The sequence below is a fragment of the Daphnia carinata genome, chromosome 4 (assembly GCF_022539665.2).
Source record: "Daphnia carinata strain CSIRO-1 chromosome 4, CSIRO_AGI_Dcar_HiC_V3, whole genome shotgun sequence".
Classification (NCBI taxonomy): domain Eukaryota; kingdom Metazoa; phylum Arthropoda; class Branchiopoda; order Diplostraca; family Daphniidae; genus Daphnia; species Daphnia carinata.
Genome location: NC_081334.1, coordinates 7,181,005 through 7,195,445, shown reverse-complemented (window position 1 = coordinate 7,195,445; position 14,441 = coordinate 7,181,005). Strand labels below are relative to the sequence as shown.

At 38.3% G+C, this 14,441-nt stretch overlaps 4 protein-coding genes and 2 long non-coding RNA genes across 6 annotated transcripts; 3 read left to right on the top strand and 3 right to left on the bottom strand.

Annotated features, from left to right (window-relative positions):
- The first annotated feature begins 426 nt into the window (after positions 1–426).
- On the top strand, positions 427–1,584 carry LOC130687446 (uncharacterized). The gene is made up of 4 exons (XM_057510615.2): positions 427–647; positions 713–772; positions 877–1,081; positions 1,152–1,584. The coding sequence occupies exons 1-4, from the start codon at positions 503–505 to the stop codon at positions 1,156–1,158; spliced, it is 417 nt and encodes a 138-aa protein (XP_057366598.1). The 5' UTR covers positions 427–502; the 3' UTR covers positions 1,159–1,584.
- A 708-nt stretch (positions 1,585–2,292) lies between these two features.
- LOC130687784 (uncharacterized) lies at positions 2,293–3,335 on the top strand. The gene is made up of 5 exons (XM_059495085.1): positions 2,293–2,489; positions 2,548–2,687; positions 2,758–2,941; positions 3,004–3,095; positions 3,166–3,335. Exons 1-4 carry the CDS (start codon positions 2,426–2,428, stop codon positions 3,066–3,068), a joined length of 453 nt encoding a protein of 150 aa, XP_059351068.1. The 5' UTR covers positions 2,293–2,425; the 3' UTR covers positions 3,069–3,095; positions 3,166–3,335.
- A 2,979-nt stretch (positions 3,336–6,314) lies between these two features.
- LOC130687678 (uncharacterized) lies at positions 6,315–8,284 on the bottom strand. Its single transcript, XR_009420936.1, has 8 exons — positions 8,203–8,284; positions 7,972–8,129; positions 7,801–7,854; positions 7,454–7,600; positions 7,125–7,377; positions 6,926–7,063; positions 6,548–6,868; positions 6,315–6,482 (listed from the first exon to the last, which is right to left on the bottom strand). It is a non-coding gene; the product is annotated as an uncharacterized LOC130687678 (long non-coding RNA).
- Positions 8,285–8,451: 167 nt separating this feature from the next.
- On the bottom strand, positions 8,452–9,632 carry LOC130687660 (uncharacterized). The gene is made up of 3 exons (XM_057510835.2): positions 9,493–9,632; positions 9,208–9,403; positions 8,452–9,151 (listed from the first exon to the last, which is right to left on the bottom strand). Exons 1-3 carry the CDS (start codon positions 9,505–9,507, stop codon positions 8,607–8,609), a joined length of 756 nt encoding a protein of 251 aa, XP_057366818.1. The 5' UTR covers positions 9,508–9,632; the 3' UTR covers positions 8,452–8,606.
- Positions 9,633–10,665: 1,033 nt separating this feature from the next.
- On the bottom strand, positions 10,666–11,841 carry LOC130687656 (uncharacterized). The gene is made up of 3 exons (XM_057510832.2): positions 11,704–11,841; positions 11,415–11,616; positions 10,666–11,354 (listed from the first exon to the last, which is right to left on the bottom strand). The coding sequence occupies exons 1-3, from the start codon at positions 11,812–11,814 to the stop codon at positions 10,828–10,830; spliced, it is 840 nt and encodes a 279-aa protein (XP_057366815.1). The 5' UTR covers positions 11,815–11,841; the 3' UTR covers positions 10,666–10,827.
- A 1,166-nt stretch (positions 11,842–13,007) lies between these two features.
- Positions 13,008–14,189, top strand: LOC130687677 (uncharacterized). The gene is made up of 3 exons (XR_009000217.2): positions 13,008–13,109; positions 13,252–13,495; positions 13,601–14,189. It is a non-coding gene; the product is annotated as an uncharacterized LOC130687677 (long non-coding RNA).
- Positions 14,190–14,441: the final 252 nt, after the last annotated feature.

The window sequence follows — 14,441 nt, the reverse complement described above, 5'->3', positions numbered from 1 at the left end:
TGGAAGCAATTACTTTCACATTTTAAGTGCGTGATCAACTTGGGGCATTTTGGCTAGCGTTCACATTGGGCTCTTTGATGAAATCGATTTAAATTAGCTTTTTCAGTTTCAGATTACGTCGTTATGTAGATTCACAAATTTTCTATTATGATTAATTAATCTAGTTTCATAATTTTTACATTACCTGAAACTGTTACTATTGAAAGCTAATAACTATTTTTTAAAAATTACAAATATCTAAAATACTTGTCTGCCATCTAACGATCTGTTTTTGCATCTAGATTTTTTCTTCAGGTGGTGACATTTGACGGTTGGGGCTTTGTTTGCGTTCGCATTCGTTTCGCTAATTTTCAGACCTTGCTGGTAAGTCGAACTTAATACTTAAATTATTAGGCTTTTGATGATTCCTTTGTATAGAATGCATAAAATGTAGGAAGCGTTTATTTTTCAGCTAGGCAAGCTATTCTAAAATGTTCCATGGATATTTGAGTATATCCATAACATGGTGGAACCCTTTGGAAAAAGTTTTAACAACTTGTCCTTATCCTCAAAGTCATTTAAAAGACCATCTGTAATATTTCTTTTTGTTAGAACAGCAGACGCGAATAATGCTAGCGGCCCACAAATGAAAGTTAATACGTCACACAGTAAGTAGGTCTTAACATTTGTAATCACGAAACAGTAAATTGAATCATGTTTATTAATATGTCAGTTCAAATGCATACAAATTCGAAAATTATTTGCACTGCTGGATCAAGTACATTGCTATGTGGTAGGTCAACAAAAATGATTTTAGTAGTAAAACATGACAAATGCGCGTTTGCGTACACAGAGGCTTTTAGCTTTTACTCTACAACGTCTTTATTCATGTTCTAGTAAAAGTGGCATACGAAGTAAGTAAAACTAAGCCATACGCTACATACCTTAAAATGTGGTGCTTCCTGCTGTGGCCTTATGATGAAGTACTGCTGCAAAGGAAGATACTTGCAAGACTGAAATTTCGTGTTGCCTCTTGTGCTTTATATACGCGTAGCGCGCGCGTTCCACATCCTACCTATTCCGAAAAAATGTCTAGGGAAAGGTAACGATATTGACCTGACCTTTTCAAGTGACCTCGACTAGAAGAATAACCTTAGGCAATTCTATTACAGAGAATAAAATATCCTCTGGCTCTTTGATTGTAGATCTGCCGCGTTTAGTGCTTTTATGGTGTTTCAGGCCTTGGAACGTGGATTTGAAATTCACATGCTAGGCACCTTTCGTAATTTTTGGATATACCGATCACACACCATCACAGCTGAGTATTAACATTTGTTTTTTTCTCTTTGCTGGTTTAATCTAGTCGTACATGGTAATTATACCGATATCTATGGCCCAACTAGGCGATCCACAAATGGACTTTCTGTAAGTGTTCCCTAAGTATGAGACGGGATATGGGAATCCGTTTATTTTTTAAATGGCTACGCTGACGAAAAACTAATCCATTTTTGAAAATCAGCGTTCAATTCTGTATAAAATGTATGATTTTCGTTGAATTCCACGAGGTGTCGTTTTGGGGGAATTTTGACAAAAGTGAGAGGGGTTATAGGCTATAACCCCTCTCAAAAATGAAAAGTGGAAAGGCTATAACTTATATAAAGGCTATAACTTATATTAAAATTCTAGATATAATTAAAAATAAAGGGTGTCGATTCAGAATTCAACGAAAATTACGAAAATTAAGTTTATTTTTTCATTGGGACCATAGTTTTTTGTAAAATGTAAAATGTAAAAAAATAGAAGAGAAAAATAAAATATGGCGAACTGTTTTAACCCCCCAAAAAAAAAAAAATACCGGCTACCTATGAAAATATCGGTAAAACACCCGACTTAGTCGGGCTTAAAGTTTTTTTCGGCTGCATCGCGCTAGCGCTGTAGCATACTGGCGCGCTAGCATTGCGTCAAATATTCGATTTATTTAAAAAACGATCAATTTAGAGATAAAAATAGCAATTTTACTGGTATCAGCATTAAATTTTGAGTATATCTTGTGATATTCAATCAATTCCGATGAGTGTCAGTTCTTGAAGAAAAAAATTGTAAGCCCGACGAAATTTGGTCGGGCTTATTTGGTCAGGCTTATGGCAATCCGTTTTACTATGGCAATCCGTTTTACATTAAAAAAAAAAAAAGGCGGAAAAAAAAAAATCGCACTTTTTTCTTTTTTCCGACACGTAGCCATCTACCGTCAGACTCGTTATTACTGGCGTAGGCGATTTCAGTCCATTGGATTCCATTCGCAGTTAGCTCATTAACGTGTATGGAGAATAACGCGTGGCTGAAGGAACAATTGAAAAATGGATAAGATAATAAAACAAAAAAATGGTAAGTATAAACATTATTATATTTGTTTTGAATTATTAATTATTGTTTATTAGATCAAATTATGGACCTGCAGGCTCAATTATTGCAACAGCACAAAATATTAGATAACAGCAAAGCTAAGGATGGTAAGGCCTAATACATAATGATTCTATTTATTTGCTTTTATTCATTTGTGTTTTGTAGCTCAAAGTTTGAGTCTACAAGCTCAGCTAGGGGAAAAGAACAAATTGGAACGGAACAGTTTCCAAACAGTGAAGGAGGTTTTTCCAAACTCAAACCTAACTGAACATGAGGATGAATTGGCATTAGGCGAACACATTCAGGTACATAAACTTTTCAAATAAGAATTCAAAATAAGTATAGAATTTTAACAAACAATTATTTATTGTTTAGATATTCAGTCTACCACCTGACAGTGTGTTAAATTTAAATTCTGTTAGTGCTGCACAAAAAGAATGGTTAGTAATAAGCCCATGCAGTGAAGGAAGTGAACAATTGTGGGACCGTATTTGGGCCGAAAATGGGTGTGGTACGGAAACCAAGATATGGCACAAGTTCAACATGAAACATGGATTAGGTACTTTTCGGTTTTATGTCTATTGAAAAAGTATTTTTAATGCTATTATTTTGCATTCACAGAATTTAATGGGGGATCAAATCAAGTCTGGAAGTGTTACAGGATGGAAGAGTCAGCCTACAGATGAAAAAACACAGAGTGCATTACCATTAAGGTATGAGGTAAATTAATAGAGTAATGCAAATTGCTTAATGAGAAGTACCATCTTGTGTTAATGAATCCAGTACAACAGCAATCCTTTATAGTTCTGTCACAGCTAGAAGCCTCAAATAATTCTGCTTCTCTGTCTAAAGAACAACTTGTCCTTTACGTTCAGAGTGTTGGGGAAACTGGGTACTTAAATGGCCCTAAAGATGTTTTAATTTTGCTGCTATTGCAGAGATGAACATCATACATGGACTGTTTAGGTATGAAAGGATTTTTCTTCAAATAATTTTGAATTTATGACGAAGAATTTCTCCTCCTTTTTGCCAACCAGGTCTTATCTACCAAAAAAAATTTTATCCAATAGGAAAGGATTTTCATGTACTGGGAACACAACTATCAACAATGCAACATTCTACAGGTGCTAGTTTATCATTCAAGAGCCTTATACAATGAAGTTAATCTGCAATTTGTATGTCCTTTCCCAAGCTTCCACCAGAAGTTGAATCTATGAGTCATGTAAGTTCCATGATCAACAATTGATGTGTTTAACTGTGTTGTTTTTCTTTTCTCAATATAGGTTAATAGTAACATTGGATCTGAAAAGTTTCTTGGTTGGGGCAAGGCACTGAATAAATTGTATTGATTGGATGGATGACATGACATTGCTATACTTAATTCGGATTCCCCAGACGGTATTTGATATTAAAAAAATTGAAGTGCATATCTGGGCTCCCTTCTTTTCTGAAGCCCCGTTTCCCCTTGACTCATAATAAGCCCGTAGGGGGTCATGCCCCTACTGTACGGTATATATAAAAACAACATATACCGAGGTTTGGAGGGCTCTGGCCGGAAAGGGGACGTGGGGTGCCGCTTCGTCCGATGATGTGTTCACGGAGGGTGACGTGGCTGCCCACAAATCCGAACTAAAGGTTAATCGCTCCTGTAAAAATGTTCCAAATCTTCAGCTCTTCTTCCGGCTTCTCTTAGCCAATCACCGGGTAATCTCCCCGGTGGGTCAACAAGGCAGTGTCTCCCCCTGCCTGGGTTGACGGCAACTTTTGAAAGGGCTATTGTGCCTTTTTAAAGTTGCAAAAATAATTGTAATGTGCAGAGAATTGTCAATAAAATTTTTTTTATAAAATATTTTTTGCAAAATTCGTTTCTTTCATTGTCTGTATTAGCTTTGTTCACACATTGCATTTATCAATTTTTTTTTTTTGGCTTTGCTTTATTTGTTATTGTCACATTTGATGGTAAGGTGACGGGAATTGGTTTATCGTTTATCTGTAAGCATTCTATTATTATCCAGGGATCGAACCCTGGATGTTCGGCATTCCTCGCCGATGCTCTGCCAATGAGCCACGAATCATATGATTTTAACTTGGCTTTTTTTTCTAGTCACTGGTGGACTTGCATTTACACTTAGAATAAAACTGAAATGCAATTCTGCAATATACTCTTCTACATTATTCTACTTCATTTTTACACATCTACTGAGGTTTGAACCCAGGGTAACAGGTATCGCAGATAAAAGCTCTACCACAGAGCTAAGAACCTTATGGAAGCAATAGAAAGATAAACATATAGTTGTGAAAGACTGCATAAACATCCTAGACGATAACATATGATATGCGATAATAAAAAATTTAAATATATCTCGTGGCTCAATGTTAGCGCATCGGCGTTGCACGCTGAAAGTCTAGGGATCGGTTCCCATACGAGTAAAACAAAATACAAAATTACTTCATAAAATATCCAGATTGTTCCTTGAATCTAAGTTGAAGAATTCAAAGAGTGTAATAAATAATACTTACAGATAAACGATAAACCAATGGAAACAATGCTTACCATCAAAGGTGACAAAAACAATAAAGGTGAATAAAGCAAGCTAAATATAAAAGTGTAACGTGTGAACACAGCGAATACAGACAATGAAAGAAACGAATTTTGCAAAAAATATTTTATAAAAAAAATTTTATTGACAATTCTCTGCACATTACAATTATTTTTGCAACTTTAAAAAGGCACAATAGCCCTTTCAAAAGTTGCCGTCAACCCAGGCAGGGGGAGACACTGCCTTGTTGACCCACCGGGGAGATTACCCGGTGATTGGCTAAGAGAAGCCGGAAGAAGAGCTGAAGATTTGGAACATTTTTACAGGAGCGATTAACCTTTAGTTCGGATTTGTGGGCAGCCACGTCACCCTCCGTGAACACATCATCGGACGAAGCGGCACCCCACGTCCCCTTTCCGGCCAGAGCCCTCCAAACCTCGGTATATGTTGTTTTTATATATACCGTACAGTAGGGGCATGACCCCCTACGGGCTTATTACGAGTCAAGGGGAAACGGGGCTACGGAAAGGAAGGGAGCCCAGATATGCACTTCAATTTATGAAAAATTAAATACCGTTTTTAAATGAGAATCTGAATGAAGTATGGAAATTCCATGTAGTGTATCCAAACCTTCCCCCAAACAGAAACCTTTTCAGATCAAAATTTATTGTTCATCTATAATAATACAGTAAAACACCATTAGGCATAAAAACTCTTAATTCATATATAGAGTTCATACCTTACATGATTCGTGAGTTGATTGCGAGCATATTCTTCTGTCAGATGCAGAGAAATTGATAACACTCTGCATAATTTAATGACGTGCAACTCTGAAACAGCAAAAATGCCGATTTCAAAGTTGCTGTCAACCAAGGTAGGGGGAGACACTACCTCACTTAACTCACCGGGAGATTACCCGGTGCGTGGCTAAGAGAAGCCGGAAAAAGAGCGAAGGTTGCGGACAAGCTTTTACGTGAGCGATTAACTGTTAATTCGGATTTTTGGGTAGCCTCATAGCCCTCCAATGATATCATCGGACCATGAGGACCCCCACGTCCCCTTTCCAGACAGCGCACTCACAACCGTTACTGCTGATCACAGTAGGGGCATGACCCCCTACGGGCTTATTAAAAATCAAGGGGAAACGGGGCCACAGAAAAGAAGGGAGCCCAGATATGCACTTGAATTTTATATAATTAATACCGTAATACGCGGGAATACACAGGCGACTCATGGGTGGAAATTCAATTCCGTGCGTCAGATCATTATAACTTTTTCGGCATCATATCCCAATCAGGAACTTTCGCAGATTCGCGGTTGTTATTAATCTAAACTAAGAAAATAAGACATAGATAAGCACAAAACATTCTTATTGATATAGCTTACATGGTACATAAAATCATCTGGCACATTCCTGTATGATTCCTGGCAGGAGCTTCTGAAAGGCCATGCAATTGCATGTGTTCACCGCAGCAAAAACTTGAATACGAACGTTTGTAAGACCCTTCCTGTTGGCCACAGAGGTCTTCCAAGTACTTTCCGATTAGTAGTTCCTTGCACCTTAAAAAACGAAAAGATTATGAAGTTGGTTGTTTTGGTTGCTAACGTTAAGGTAAATAATGTACCTGATCTCGGCAGTCTTGACGGCAATTTCCACTAAAACCTCATACCTCCCCCCCCCCCCCCGCCATTTTATGAAAAAGAATTCGGTGGGCGTCAGTTCATGGTTGAAACGGTTGGACACAGATCTCTTGACAGGTGGGATTTAGGAATGTCGCCTTAGGAAGTGCAAACTGCGATTTTCTAATCTATCAAATCCTTTTTAGCCATTAAAGCTTGAAGGCTGACGCAGGCATTCGTTTGGGGCAGGAGTAATGAGCTGTTTCATGGATGCAGCTCTTTTCTTTTAGCAATCTTTTCAAGGATGACATGAATTCCAGCAACTTCTACACACATATCAGCACTTAGATATATATCAATAAGAACACTTAAAACAGTAACACCTCTTAATGGTTTTCACTCCGACGATTCGCCTTCATTACAACTGGGAAGGCAAGACAACTGACCTGTGGTGATCCATTCATCGCATTTGCCGTTAACCATTGTCCAAACCTACCAGTTCTTCTGTCAACAGTATTTTGCTAATACGACATATGATGATTAAGATTAGAAAACTAAACAAACTCGTGAATAAAACATTACCAGGTGTAACGTCTTGTACGTCAATGGAGAATCCTCGATTCATCATGTACCAAGGGGCTATATGGCAGGGTATTCACATGACCTGGATGGCGAAATCCTTTACGTAGTCATTTCATAACACGTAAGACAAAGAGAACGAAATTCAATTGAAGGTTTATCAAAATAACCGGCTACTACCTCTGATTTCCGAACCCTACACATTCTGCCAGGCTTTTCCCCCATGTCACACATTTTGTATGCATTACAAGCATTCCTTTAAAAAAAATTTAAGAAATTTAAATAAGGTGGATGATTAATATTCTTGTGACGTAATTGTCAGGTAAGGGTACCGTTTGACTGTCAAGCATTCCATATTACATAGGCATTTGGGAAGAATCAATAACAGAAATTTTGTGCTTCAAGTTGACCATGAGCTAGATGTTAAGTAGCTGAAGGCTGTCGATCTCTAAACTGAACCTTGCTCGTGATGTGTTTACCTATGAAAAAAATCGCAATCTTAATTGACAAAACGAGCAGGATTTCGTCTAAATTATAGGACATGGTACCAAATGCTGAGTTGCTAGAAATTAAAGTCAATATGTACACACACAGATCCAAGCCAAAAGAGTCCCATTTGGATTTTTTTTAATCCAAGCTTGTTCACGGAAAAAATTAGGACTTCTACTGCATCACTTACTTTCACAAAATGATATCCTTGTCAACACACCCCTATGAAGAACATACTGGAGACCTGGGCATAAATACAGCAAAACATAAACAGTTTATGTGAAATAGTAATGCTGCCTGATTACATCTGAAAAAGTTGCAACACTTTCACTGTGAAAAATACCACCCTGAACAGACTTACTTTAATGGATTCAATCTTCGAGAAAAAACGCTGTGTAGTTAACAAGCAGAAATGAAATGAGGCTGGTAACCAAACAAAAGGCAACATCATGCTCCTCCACAAAATGCTTTCCAGAGTGTGGTACAGTGCTTCTCTCAAATCAGGTTTTCTTCAACATACTTGAAAGAATTTTACATAACATTGTCAGTGCATAGGGTAAAATAAGGCAAGTGAAATGACAACTGAAGTTACCTTAAGATCTAAAGAATCAGCAGCGAAATTTCAAAGTCTGAAGACCTAAATTTTTACTGCCATCCTCAATCGACATCGTGTGATAATGAAACAGCCGACGATATCTCATGAAATGCTCAAACAATCGCTAGTTTTTCCGCTAGATGTCATGTAAATTTGGCAACCATCTGGATCATGAAAAGCTGCAGTTTGAATTCATATTCCGAAGCGAATTACTTTATCGCATTACATATAACTTTGACGTCCCAATTACAAAATAATAGCCATTGTATTTATTATTTTCAGCAACTACAAAAGCTATTGGATTAAAATAATGGATAGATTGCCCCATATCACTATTGGAAAGTGAATTCGCCCACCGCTTAACAGCTTAGATTAAATCCTCTTGATTATGAAATATTAAATCAATCGTCGAAGACGAATTGGACACCAGGAAAAGAAGAAAGCATAAATCTCTGTTTGGGAAATCTCATAAATTGCATAAAGCCCCTTGTTCGGGGGAACATCTGCGGAACGAGGTTAACAATTTCTCGTTGCGGAGGGCAAGTGCAAGTGGATGATGAAGCTCGCTTCGATTGAGCGACCCCTGATTTTGTCCTAGTTTGGCGGGCGGCTGTAGGAATGGGCGAAGTCAAGGTATTTAAGACGGAAGATTGAGAGACAATACCAACTCCGTTCTGGCTATTAGCGAAAGGAAAAATCCGGCCATCAGGTGAAATGATTGTCAAATCATCAACATCATCGATATCGTCGAGGTCATCTATTTCTAAACTGTCATCGCTGTTGGCAAATACGATGTGACCTGTCGCCTTGCCGACCGAGGAACCAGAGCCGCGGAAAGACGTCCTAACCGGAACACGGTTAGCTACCGAGATTGGATTTTGCTTCGATGTCAGTGCTACTTGTCTACCAGTGAAATCAGTGGTAACAAACCGCAGATCGTCATCATCTAAATACAACGCTCGTAAGTAACATTTTCACTTTGAAACGGGAATAGCGCTTTACCAAGATCAATGACTCGTCCGTTACCATTGATGACACCGACTCGGCGTTTCCTCACGACAGGATTTGCGGCGTTTTGGTTTCCAGAACCAAAGACGGGGGATCTTTTTACGACGCCATTTTTTCCATCCTCGACTGACAGGCCGCTGTTTGTGGCTGGAGGCTCTGCCATAGCACATGCCACGGCGATCGTTAAAACCTTTTGAAATTAATTAATGTGAAGTACTGTAAAATTGTCCATGGACTTTACAGGTTAAAAAAACTAAAATGTAAGATATTAAATTTTACCACTGCGAATTTCATGTTAACCTAACAGGCGTTTCGATGAAGTTTTACAAGGAGCTGAATGTCCAAGCAATTGAACAGACGAAAGACGATTGACAATGCAACAACGATATCGTACGTTCTTTTTATACTCGGCATAGTGCAAAAATTGAAAGGAAGTCGTATATCACACAGACTTGTTCAGTCAACTTTTACTCTCATCGCACCAATTTCTCTCAATATTGGCGCAAAAGACGTGGTATTGGAATGTCTACCCAGCATAGCGGAGGTACAATATGCTGGTTGAAATACTGCAATAGAACCAGTTCAAGATAAATAAATAACTTCAACTTAAAAGAAAAAAACTATTCTTACGAAATGTCTTTGTCTCGGTGGTATGGCCCCATTCTCAACATCGAGTTCGCTTTGTTATCGTGCTACATTTGTCATCGACTCAGCTTCGAAAGCCATAAGTACCCGGTAAAATCAACAAGTCGTTTTTTTCTCCTTTCATTAGCAACCAGCACTTTTCGTGTGACTGAATTGAGAGGGGACTTTTTTTTCTTTGAAATTTCTTACTTGTTCAATTTTTGCAAGTAATGGATACGCAATTTTCCAGTAACCCTCATATTCCACATTTCTGATAACATAAATGATCGTGATTTTTAAAAATTGCAAATTGTAGGTGAGAATAGAAATTCTCAATTGTTATATAGTTATGCAACCAGCCTAATCTTGAAGGATATGATCGTTACGTAAGCCACCTACTCGTTGAGAATACTTTTGAATGAACAGCAATAATGGATAGTTATTCATTATTATTATGAAGTCTAAGTATAGCTACATTATTCTCATGATGCGAAAACCTGACGATAGCAGTTCGACGTGGACTAGACAGTGTTACTACACACAGCGCAGTAGGACAGTCACCAATGCTTTGCATATCAGGCGAAAAGTGGAAAGAAAATTTGAGAAATTCCATTGAAGTAAAGAAACTGAGCTAATTGCTTTGCACGTCGTCCGGAAATCAACCCAATGTGTCCACGCGAATTTAATCGTAGGAAATTTAAAATGTTATGTTCATCAACAAGACGAAAATATAGCGTGCAACAGCCACGGTAGTATACTATATTATTATTCATATCCATTTCGCATGGGATATGACAAGCAAATAAAAATCTGGTTTGACTGTTTCCATATTTTAAAAAAGCAAGTGAGTTGTATTTGCTCTACATCTATCAGCTATAAAATCCAAACAAGTAGAATAATGCGGTAGGACAAAAAATGCATTTGCTAGTGGGAAATTCAATAAAAAATACACCATTCCAAATTGACGTCGTCATTGATCTACAGTCTAAACTAGTCGTCGAAGATAAACTGAACCCCAGAAGAAGAAGCGAACTGGGGAAACCTTCCAAACTGGGAGAAACGGTTGACGGATTGCTGAGGGAATCTTGAAAATTGGAAAAGTGGTTCGCGTTGCTGTGGAGGACAAGTACAGGTGGTTGGATTGTTTGATTGTACGAATCTCGTTTTCAGTCTGGTCTGGCGGACGGGCGCACGGACAAAAGATGTTAACGGATTGAAAAGGGACGATTGAGAAACAACGCGAGCAGGAGTCGGTCTGTTGAAGAACGAGAAAGGTTTTAGGCCATTGGCGGAGACGATAGCAAAATCATCAAGATCATCGAAATCGTCCAAGTCGTCAATTTCCCTGCTGTCGTCACTGATGAGAACAATATCTCCGGCCGTTTGGCTTAACGCAGAGGCAGAACCTACAGCGGAAGTCATTACTGGAGCTTGGCTAACAACCGACGCTTGCTGGGGTTGGAAAGCTACTTGTCTGTCATTAAAGCCTGCAGTAACAAACTTGACATCGTCGTCATCTAAACAAAGAACTTAAAAGTGATTTTGCCTAGTCCGGAAAATGACAAATATAATTTTACCAATATCAACCAGTTGGCCATTGGCGTCTATGACACTGACTGGACGTCTTCTAACAATTTTTTTGGTATTTTGATTGCCCACCGCGGGAGCGGGGGATCGTTTTACTACTCCATCAGCATCACCGCTAGCTGCGGATGCTGTTTGCGCAACGTTAGGAGTTGGAGGCGCTGCCATTACGCAAGCCATTGCGATGGCAAAGATCTTGGAGAGTTTAAAAAAATGAGAGAAAAAAAAATTCGTTCAGATTTAACAAAATAAAAGCCTGAGAAAGAATGTGCAAGATATTACCACTGCGAATTTCATGGTAAGCGGATAGCCGTTTCGATGTTTGCGTCGTAAGGTAATGAATGTCTGAGCAACTGAGCAGTCTAAGGACGATTGACGATGCATCAACAACATTTTGGGTTCTTTTTATACCGCGGAACGATATTGGAACCGATGTGAAACTGAAATCACTCTTGTGACCTGTCCAGTCAACTTTTACTCTCTCATAGTTTTGTCCCTTACGTTTAGTTCCTACGATGTGATATCGAGCCACGTTTTAGACAGAAGAAGAAAAAACATGCCGGTTGTTATGTTTTCTAAAACCAACCAAACAAAAACAAAAAAAAAACCTAATCGTAAAAAAGATGTCTACTTTTGGGTTCGTCATTTTTGTTTTTAGTGACATGGCCTCATTCCCGACGCTTTGTTAAAGTTGTTAGTAGGGCCATTCGTCATCTCCTAAAGCCACAAGTATCACAGTACCGACGCCTAAGCTATGTCCTTTTCTTACCACATTAAGAATAAAAATTTCTTCCCGGAAACAAATTGCTTGACACAAAAATTTAGAATTCCCACCTGCTTCATTGTTCAAGTTCATGGGATAGCGGCTAAGTATTCCAGCACTAACAGAAAATTCTTATTTTTTTTATTTGCATAGCGCCTCAACAAAAATGCAATTTCAAGAATTTAAACCATGCAACACAACATGTCTGCACAAAGTGTCCATGTTATTTCGAAGAAGAAATGGCCTCAAATATAAAAAAAAAACTTCAAATATTCAGAGGATAAAAAATGAACTCTATGATTGCATCATTCTTCGGCAACTAACTGATTTCGATTTAGCATGAAATGGAAAGACTGATAACATACCGCAAAAATAAAGTAAAACGGGCCATGGGGGTTGCCTGGGAACTTTCTCTTGCATTTGCTTCGACAATAGAAAGATTTTTTATTACTATTATTTGAAAGATCCAGTGACCTACAGCGTCAATCAGGCGAAATGTATGCGGGTGTGCCTTATGCGACCCTCATATTTTGGCGTTTCGAGAAATTCAAATTTGCTTCCTTCATTCACGCTGCGTTCAATAGTGTCAGACTTAACGGTAAACAAAGAATTTCGCTCGTCACGAAATGCGAGATAAGGAACACTCTAGCCATTTCTAATCAAGTGTTTAGTGGGAGGCTTTGGAAGGGCAACAGAGAAAGGGTCACCCACATTGTTTTGCTTTTCACTACGTGGAATGGGTAACGCCATTACGTGCACGACTTGTCCCAAACCGAAAATTATCTCGTCCGAAACAAAACAAAAAAATATAAGCGAACATTTCCTACCTTTAGATGAATAAAGCACAGCATTCGAATGGCATTGCTAGTGGACTATGGTCGCGTTTTTCAGCATCTCTCCTGTAGCGGTCTTCTCTTTTCTTTAGGTACTGTTAAATTTAATAATAGTAAAGTGTTGGTGATGCGGATTAAATAAAACGTAACAAGAATATGTGAGGTATTACCGTTATCAATGCGTCTGCGTTGAATGTCGTTTAAAATTTCGTAATGGCCGACTTTTTTTTACAGGAAGGTGCCATCTCTGAAAAATGGAAACATTTTGATTTTACATTGACATTTTGACATTGTCATATATTTTTTTCTTGTCACGAATAAAATTTATTACCGGTCTTAGCATCAAAACCTTGCGTAACCTCAAGGATGACACATTGCCGTAATTTCCATGGCGTTTAAGGTCATCCGCAATGTTTTCTTTATTACGGCCTTCAAGTCTACAAGGGAATAAAAAAATCCGTCACGCCGTGGATAAACGGTAGGTAGAAAGATTATCACGTAGTAAAGGCGTGCAGCGAACGAATCAAAATCAAAATTTAACATTCTTTAAATTGCAAAATTATAATAACTCGTTTAACTATAGGGCCTTGAACTGAATACCTGATAGTTAAGAGGAACAATTGCCCACTGCTGTAACGGAGGTCGCCATTATGCCAGGAATGCTCCATGCATCACGTTCATGGCATATTTCTCTTTTGGCATGCCAAAAATTTTTTGGGTGGGTTTCTTTGGTGATCACTGTCCCCTGTTTTCAACTGAAACATTTTCAAGGATTTCCGCAAAATGTGTCCATATACCAAACGAGGCTTTACAGGAACAAGCTGCAACGATAAACGTCTGTTTCCTAAAAGAAAAAAAAAAAAATCAAAAGTAATTTGACGGTTAAACTGGGTATGATGTCGACGCAAAAAAAATTGAAAAAAAGTAACTAATTGCGGAACTTGATGTCATTTCAAAAGCCAATAACATTTTGTAACGTATTGACAACATGGTAATAACATACGTCCAATGCTGTTTACGTAAGTAGACCATAACTAAATATCTGATTACAGCTGAAGCGCGATCCCAAATCTGATGACTAATCCTTTTTAACTATTAAATAAAGAAGCCGAAGGACGCAAATTATATACATATTAATCATGGGGTAACCAAAATCGTTTCACGTCCACACTTTCAGCCCAGCTAACATGACTCTTAACTATGAGTCACAGTGCGTCAGCTTTGCTTCCTCCAAATGCCTTGATAGATAGTGAAGGAAACGGGACCATGAGTTGCTTTCTTTATCGCAGTGATTACTTTGAGGTCCAGCGAGATTTTCTAATTAAAAATGCGTAGATGCACCGTCATAAATACATGCCACATCTTTTTGCGAAATTAGCTGCAATCCTGCTTTCCGATCTTTCGTTCAGCTAAACACGCGATAT

Bases quoted from the DNA above. Each gene is read 5' to 3' on its own strand.
- LOC130687446 (XM_057510615.2), top strand. From the start codon at position 503: ATGGTGGAACCCTTTGGAAAAAGTTTTAACAACTTGTCCTTATCCTCA. The intron at 648-712 runs GTAAGTAGGTCT...TTAATATGTCAG, and splicing joins GAAAGTTAATACGTCACACA to TTCAAATGCATACAAATTCG. The intron at 773-876 runs GTAGGTCAACAA...TTCATGTTCTAG, and splicing joins ATCAAGTACATTGCTATGTG to TAAAAGTGGCATACGAAGTA.
- LOC130687784 (XM_059495085.1), top strand. From the start codon at position 2,426: ATGGACCTGCAGGCTCAATTATTGCAACAGCACAAAATATTAGATAAC. The intron at 2,490-2,547 runs GTAAGGCCTAAT...TGTGTTTTGTAG, and splicing joins TAACAGCAAAGCTAAGGATG to CTCAAAGTTTGAGTCTACAA. The intron at 2,688-2,757 runs GTACATAAACTT...TTTATTGTTTAG, and splicing joins CATTAGGCGAACACATTCAG to ATATTCAGTCTACCACCTGA.
- LOC130687660 (XM_057510835.2), bottom strand. The intron at 9,152-9,207 runs GTAAAGCGCTAT...CGTTGTATTTAG, and splicing joins CGGACGAGTCATTGATCTTG to ATGATGACGATCTGCGGTTT.
- LOC130687656 (XM_057510832.2), bottom strand. From the start codon at position 11,814: ATGTTGTTGATGCATCGTCAATCGTCCTTAGACTGCTCAGTTGCTCAG. The intron at 11,617-11,703 runs GTAATATCTTGC...AAACTCTCCAAG, and splicing joins TTACCATGAAATTCGCAGTG to ATCTTTGCCATCGCAATGGC. The intron at 11,355-11,414 runs GTAAAATTATAT...TTCTTTGTTTAG, and splicing joins TGGCCAACTGGTTGATATTG to ATGACGACGATGTCAAGTTT.